Source organism: Triticum dicoccoides, chromosome 7A, assembly GCF_002162155.2.
Source record: "Triticum dicoccoides isolate Atlit2015 ecotype Zavitan chromosome 7A, WEW_v2.0, whole genome shotgun sequence".
Classification (NCBI taxonomy): Eukaryota; Viridiplantae; Streptophyta; class Magnoliopsida; order Poales; family Poaceae; genus Triticum; species Triticum dicoccoides.
This window is the reverse complement of record NC_041392.1, coordinates 24,874,464-24,882,297: the sequence shown is the minus strand read 5'-3', so window position 1 is coordinate 24,882,297 and position 7,834 is coordinate 24,874,464. Positions and strand designations below refer to the sequence as shown.

Genomic DNA, 7,834 nt, shown 5'->3' with positions numbered 1-7,834 from the left:
CACAGCTTGCTGCCCTCTTAGCGTTGTCCTGTCTCGAGCGAGGTCCTATCTCAGCCTTGCCAGGCATCGCCAGGGTCGACGTCGCTGAGCTCCTCACGTCGCCCCCACCAAACTGACATCAACCAAAAATTCAGACATGACATTTAGCAAAACCCCAAAAAATAACTACAGATTGACATGTTGTGCCGAACAGGAAAGACAATTCTAGACATTTTTATTATGTTCTCCAAACGAGCAATTTCCAAGATTCCAACATAGATCTTGACAAAAAAAGGCCGGTCCAGATAATGGCTGCATCCTGCATGTGCACGGGTGCTATAAACAACATAGATCTTGACAAAAAAAAAGGCCGGTCCAGATAATTGCTGCATCCTGCAAGTGCACGGGAGCTATAAACAAACTCTCTATATCTGTTACTACTTTTATTAGCTCAATAATAAATCAAATTGAGTAATAAACGCGATTGAACACATCAGGAGGGACGGTGGTATTACAGGCATGGCCTCGTTCATGAAACGAGATGCGCCTTGTTGGAATTATCATCTGGTTCTCAAGACCACTGGTGGCCGGTGACCCCGAGAGGTCCAGGCTCGGCAGGTCAACCACCTCTATGAAACAGCGCAACTAACACCTCTATACAACAGCGCAACTAACTGACAATGATGTTCTTTTGGGAAAACTCGCCTCAGAGTTGTTGCAGGTTGCAGCTATAACTTGCCAAATGCCAAAGATCCAGAAGGGAAAGGAGGGTTGGCTCCGCCTCTGCTCAAGACACTACATAGTGTAGCAGCAATGAAGCACACAGACTCAACCAAATTATATAGCCTCAACACAACTGTATGTTTCTGTACTCTGTGCTCATTTACTTGTCATATCAGTTCTCGTATGTGGATTTCATTATTCCAGAATAAATGTACCTTGTTGGGATGTATCTTGAAATTATATGCTTCGTCTGCAATTCTCGGTCGTCTGTGCATCTTAATAACAAGTGCAGCATGAACGGCCATTTTGATTTATAGCAGCAAGAAGAGAAGAGTCGATGCCCAGGTGGTGCTACGCACTGACCTGATTTGGCATTCCTTCTGTTGCCACCTTTTGAAGAATCCCTTGCCACATCAATTTGACTTGGAAGATCAGATCAGAGCGGTTCATGGGCAATCACAGATCACTTTTATGATCACAGTCTCTTCACATCTCTAGGAATTTAGATCTCTATAGGTGACAGAAACAGCTGTTCCGCTTCTTCCTCATTTTCTAGTCCGACAAGCTTCATGAGCATTGTGACACTGTCAAGGGTGCTGTACACCTCCACAAATCTTGGATGCGACTTATCCTCAACAAGGAACTTGTGCATCCTGCCATCTAGCTCTATGAAGCTGTACCCAGCTGATTTCTTGTGGTCTTTCTCCTTGAGTAACTTCCATACCTGGGCAACACCGTCCCATTTTCCAGACGACGCGTATATGTTTGACAGGATCACCAGATTTCCAGTGTTTTGTGGCTCGAGAAAGATGAGTTTGTTTACTGCTACTTCCGCTAGTTCTACGTTTCCATGGAAGCTGCAGGCACCGAGCAAGGCTCCCCAGATGACGGCGTCAGGCTCCACTGGCATGCTTGCTATCATACTGTAGGCTTCATTTAGGAGACCAGCACGCCCAAGCAGATCAACCATGCAACCATAGTGCTCGATTCTTGGAGTAAGACTAAATTCTGCTTCCATCGAGTTGAAGAGTAGCTTGCCTTCATCCACCAAACCTCCATGAGTGCAAGCCAAAATGACTCCAACAAATGTGATACCATCTGGTTTGACCCCTGTCATCTGGACACAGTAAAATAAGAATCAAGTTCCACACTGAGGAATGAGCAAGGCAAGAAAGTGATGATGTGTTAGTGCGAAAATATAGGAGTAAAATACAATTCAAGGAAGAAATCCTCACCCGCAACTTATGGAACAAGGCAAGTGCTTCCCTCCACGAGCCATGCAAGGCGAATGCCATGATCATTGAGTTCCAAGAACAGAGATCTCGCCGACGACGGATCCCCTGAAACACCTGCCAAGCTCTTTGGATGCTGCCACACTTGGCATACATCTCCAGCAGTGCATTGGCCACATACACATTCCTCAGGTGGCCTTTGCCCCTCGCATACTCCTCCACCTTCCTCCCAAGCTCCATGGCCCCAACAGCCGCGCACGCGGGCAGCACGCTGCTCACCGTAAGCTCATTCGGCTGCACCCCTGCCCCCTCCCACATCTTCAGGAACGCCCCCACCGCCTCCTCGTGCCGCCCGTTCTGCGCGTACCCGGACACCATGGCGGTCCACGAGACCACGTTCCGGTCCGGCATTTCCCCGAACAGCTTCTCCGCGGCGTCGAGGAGGCCGGCCCTGGCGTAGGCCGAGAGCAGCGCGTTGCTCACGGCGGTGTCCCTGCGCGGCATTTCGTCGAACACCCGCCTGGCGTCGCGCAGGAGGCGGTTCCTGGCGTAGAAGGAGACGAGCGCGGAGCCGAGGAAGGGGTCGCCGGGCGCGAGGTGGCCGGACTTGAGCAGCAGGGCGTGGGCGGAGAGCGCGAAGGGCGCGGAGGAGGGGGCGGAGGAGAGGAGGAAGGTGAAGGAGAGAGGGGTGAGCAGGCGGAGGCGGTGCGCGCGGGAGAAGGAGCGGAGGAGGAGCGGGCTGCGCGAGGCGGCGAGCGCCTGGAGGAGGCGGTCGTGGAGAGTGGCGGAGGGGGGCGAGGAGGCGAGGAGGAGCGCGGCGTAGCGGAGGTCGCCGGCGGCGAGGACGCGGAGGAGGAGCGGCTGCAGGCGGCGCTCGCCGCGGCGGAGCAAGCGCGCGTGTAGCCGCTTCACTTCCTCCATGGAACGAACCACGCTGCGCGGGTCGTCAAAGGCCCATCCAAGTGTAAGTCGAATATAAGTGAACAGGGCCCAGCGGCCTTCTCTCTAAAAAGACTTATATATACTTCCTAAATATAAGTCTTTCTGGAGATTTCGGTAAGGACTACATACGAATGTATATAGACATATTTTAGAGTGTAGATTCGCTCATTTTGCTCCGTATGTAGTCCACATTAGAATCTCTAAAAAGACTTATACTTCCTTTGTCCCATAATATAAGAACGTTTTTGGCACTAGTATAGTATCAAAAACGCTCCTATATTATGGGACAGAGGGAGTATTTAGAAACCGAAGGAGTACTATAAAATAAGTCGAATGTTTCAATATGTATTCCTATTTTTTAACACGTATTTGCAAAAATGTCAACACATGTATTTAAAGTTTTTAAACGTATATAAAAAATTTAGATGTATACAAAAAATGTACAATGTGAATGAAAAAGGGTTGACATCAAAATATGCATTTGAAACAAATGTTAATCATATATTTGAAAATTTTGAATTGTGTATAATTTGTTTCTTTATGTATACAAAAAAAATTAAAATGTGTACGAAAAGTAGATGTGTGTTCAAAAAAGAAAGAAAAACCGGTGAAAACCAAGAAAGGCACAAAGAAAACCAAAGAAAAAAAAGAAAAAAGAAAAAGAAACAAGAAAACCCAAAGAAAACCATAGAAAGAAATGAAGAAAACCCAAAAAACTAAGTGAAATCAGATAAAAAACTGCAGGAAAAAAACACATGCTCAGCTACAGTAATGGGTTGGCCAAATAATGTCGCGCTGTCGGCGAGATGGGCTACATATAGCTCCTGCGAAGAAAATAGGCCCTTAAGAGAATACCACAACTCTCTCTCTCTCTCTCTCTGTAAGGAAAAAACAACTTTTTTCAACTAAAATACCACAACTTAGCGTGAAAAAACCCACAACCCCCCAAAAAAACAAGAGCAAAAATGAACATCCTGACGATGATTATGCATACCTAATTTCAGGCAGCATATGTGGTGCATAGATTCAAGTGGAAGGATCTATGTGCATGAATAATTTGACCGACAAGGTATAAAACTTACAAAACATATCTAAGTTTGCATCGACAAGGTATAAAACGTACAAAACATAACTAAGTTTTCATGCAAGTGTATTGTATAGGGGGAGTGGCAAATATTTTCCATCGACAAGTAACAAAACTTACAAACACAATGTGTCTCTTCGTCAACTCATTCGCAATTTTGCTATTCATCTCGAGATCGTCTCTCCCTCCGCAAGTCATTGCCGCAAGTTATGTCGATGGGCGACTCACAGACACAAGTCCATAACAATGTTTTAGATTTCTATATTGTAAGTTATCCAATTTTTTATAAAGATTTAAAGGACTCGTTTTGTCTTTCGCAGCGAGACCTCAAATTTCTTGATACGCCGTGTTGCGCACAGTTGTCATGTAGAAGTAAGTGTTTGTAGGAAATATTGATTCTACAAAATCAGGCATTCTGGAAAACCACTTGTGATAATAATATTGAAAGATTGCAAATTCACTATACTTCTGTCAAAAGGCACTTAAAAGGAGACATTAAACTTTCCCATTGATGAACCAGCATGGATTACAATTAGCAACACATCCTTTGAGCTGCGAAACCTTGATTCCCGGTGGTACACTTTTTCCAGCTTCATTTCATTGCTTGGGAAACTGAATAACCTTGATGAGTAATGATCTAATTAACACGCACACAATTTTCGAACTCAGTACATGGTTTATTTACGGCCACAGGTTTCTGGACGAATATAATTGCCTGCACACATATCCAAAGAACAGAATAAGTCAGTGATATATAGGTTGGTTCATGTGGCTTCTCAAAAGTAATAAGAGGAATCTACGCTGATCACTTCAACGGTGACGTAAACTTTACTCCACCAAAACATTAAAATCTTAATAGGTCTAGTACATTTAATCATGAACTATGCGACTACTATCCGCATTCCAAAAAACAGTGCATATAGATTTTGTTTGAAGTAAAATTTTATGAAGGTTGGCCAAGTTTATAGTAATCTTATCAAACTTTGCAAAAATTAACTTACTGTTAAATCTATACACACTATATTTTAACACAGAGAGAGTATTGACAAAACTTGGGCTGGCGCTATCAACATACACAAAAATTGTAGTAAGGTCATGCACTTGAGAGGTTTGCTTACAGGGGTCCGGAGGTTTCCTGGCGTGGAGCACAATGATTTGGAGGAACACTAGCAGTAGCAACACAGCGATACACCAAGGCCTGCTGCTCGTTGACATCTTCCCAGTCACAAGAACAATATATTGAGGCACTCAAAAAAGGATTCAAGGAAGTGCCGATAGCTTTTCACGGTGGTGGCTTATATAGTAGCTTCAGAGTCAACTTTTTACACAATAGTCCCACTTTTATGGATGAGTTAGCCACATGATCCTTTGCAGAGGCACTCATCCTCTCGACACTGTAGCCCCTAAGGGCGGTCATCACTGATCTTGGCAAGTAAACCGGTTCTTTGATTTTTCTTTTCTGAGGAAGTATATATCAAGCCAAAGTATGTGGACCACTCCCCCGAACGCTAGTATGATAAAGCACCATAGAATAACAAAAAATTAACAATGTCTGTCTGAATTTATTTGTTTCTAGGTCCTTCTTTGTTTTGGAAACAACTCCTTGGCCCCCTACTCACATATTTTCGCATCGACACTATCAAAAATCTTGTCTGCCAACCACAAGGAAACGGTTGATATGGATGCTCTACTTGTTAAACTAGATCTTGGGTAGGTAGAACAACATCTGGTCAAACTAAGAATTTTTTATATGAGTTGATGTGGATGTGGTTTGGAGACCGAGTAACCCAAATAACCAGTCGCCAATGAATAAAATAAAATGAAATTCAGGCACAACTTTCCAAAGCCTAGGGTTGAAATACGTGAGTCCGGTAGGCACAAATGTGTTAGTGAGTGTAGTTTAGATTGAGACACAGATGATTGAAATGACCAGTCGTCAACTCATTTGCAATTTTCCAAAAGCATATCCTATTGAATTGGTTTATCATGATGCACCATATCATGTGTGATTTCTCAAGGTGAATCAATGTGTCACACATGTAAATGTGTCTAGGAAATACTGCTTCCCAGAAAGCACATGGGCAGAATCGGATACTTAATTCCTGCAAACAAAAAGGAAGAGAAGCGAATACTTAGATAACAATGAAGATTGTAAATTTCAGAATCCCGTAAAAGATCAAAATGCATCCTTTGCTTTGAGCTTACTGCCAACAAACTGGCCCAGCTGTTGATTCCTGACAGTACTGCATATTTTCAATACCATTTTGATTCTTGGGAAACAACCCAACGAAGTTTTCCAACTTCACTTAATGGTTTCCTATAGGATGAAGAAAATGGGCTTGACAAGGAATCAAAAGAAAAGAGTAAGAAAAACAATGACATAGATCTATGTTGACCAAGCTTCCAATTGAAAAACTGTACACAAGATTGTACGTTGATCTCCCCAGCAGTGAGGTAATGAGCTTTTCATCTTAACTAACAGTCCAGGCGTGGCAACCTAAAACCCTACTTTATTTAATGCCTTTGCTCATGTATTTACCTACTCCCTCTAGATTGGTATACAAGGTCCTCTCGTATATTGAGACTTATGACCACTCATTGAACTCCAAGAAAATATGAGTTATATCTCCTAAAGTGTACCATTAGATTTGATTCTAAAGGTGTTTTCAATGGTACACTTTATGTGGAACATAACTCTGTTTTTCTTGCTTAAATCGGTTTTTGTGAAGTACCCAGATCTATTATAAAAGTTCATGAGACGTACAAGGCACCCCAAACATAATAAAAAAATGGAGGTCCCTAACTCTATTTGGTGCGGTCGGATGAGGTTCAAGCGGGTGATAGTCCTCGTGAACCGGATGGAGGGGGGGGGGGTGTTGTTTTGGCTACTTGGAGCAAATGGCTTTCTTTCAGCTCGGGCCGATATGACATGGTAACAATTCCAGGCTCGCTAACCTTCTTAGAGTCGTCGTTATGCAAGGGCATCTGCCCTCCTTTTTTAGGCTCTATGGCAAACCCTTGACCAGGTCTTACTGGTATGGGCATTAGTGGCGCATCTTCTGTCGCAGTGATTCCTGAAGGCATTGTCTTCGTGTCATTTTGTTTTACGGGTTCAACGTTGCCTGCTAAGGGGCGCTAGGGCAGTGATGCTAGATCAAAGTAGTGTGTCTTGTTAGGAAACAATGTCAGCATTGGGCGTAGTTGGGAGATCACTAGAATATGGTATTCGGTGTTACCAACATGTTTGAGGGGCCCTCCTGCCTCACCATGTCTTCGCTGAGTCAGAGATGGTAAGGACGTGCCTCGACGGTGACAATATCACGAGATGGGGCAAGGTTGACACATGCTCAACGGCTTTTTCCTAGAAGGTTTCACTAAAAAAAAGACACATCTGTGACATTTTGGGCCGAACGCATTTTTTTTCTGTCATACATATGACACTTCTATGACGATAATTGTGACAAAACCCGGTATCATCATAGATGTGGTGGGCTCCTACTTCTATGACAAAAAATTATGACAGAAAATGGGCTTTTCGTCCTGGGCGGGCCGGAGACGCAGCTGCATGACATTCTTTGGGCCGTCCATGATGGAAAAAACCGTGGTAGAAGCGAGGGCGAGGAAAATTTTGGGGAGTTCCCGGTTACGGTGGGAGGTCGGGGGCCGAGCAATGCGCGTTTCTCTCGTACACGTACGTGTGTGTGCGCGTGGCGTTGGCTCTAACTGAACCCAAGCGAGGCGTTGGGCTCTAGCCGAACCCGAGCGATTGCACTGCAGGCTACACATTACTGAATCCGAGCGATCGATCGATGACTGTTAACTGAACCCGATCGAGCGATTCCTTCGCTACTGCTGCTAACTCAAGCCGATCAAT

At 44.3% G+C, this 7,834-nt stretch overlaps 1 protein-coding gene across 1 annotated transcript; it reads right to left on the bottom strand.

Moving 5' to 3' along the window:
* Positions 1-208: 208 nt before the first annotated feature.
* Positions 209-2,855, bottom strand: LOC119332920 (pentatricopeptide repeat-containing protein At5g08510-like). Its single transcript, XM_037606008.1, has 2 exons — positions 1,938-2,855; positions 209-1,819 (listed from the first exon to the last, which is right to left on the bottom strand). The coding sequence occupies exons 1-2, from the start codon at positions 2,853-2,855 to the stop codon at positions 1,205-1,207; spliced, it is 1,533 nt and encodes a 510-aa protein (XP_037461905.1). The 3' UTR covers positions 209-1,204.
* Positions 2,856-7,834: the final 4,979 nt, after the last annotated feature.

Coding starts and splice junctions, on each gene's coding strand:
- LOC119332920 (XM_037606008.1), bottom strand. CDS start 2,855: ATGGAGGAAGTGAAGCGGCTACACGCGCGCTTGCTCCGCCGCGGCGAG. Junction 1,820..1,937: donor CCTTGTTCCATAAGTTGCGG/GTGAGGATTTCT, acceptor TACTGTGTCCAG/ATGACAGGGGTCAAACCAGA.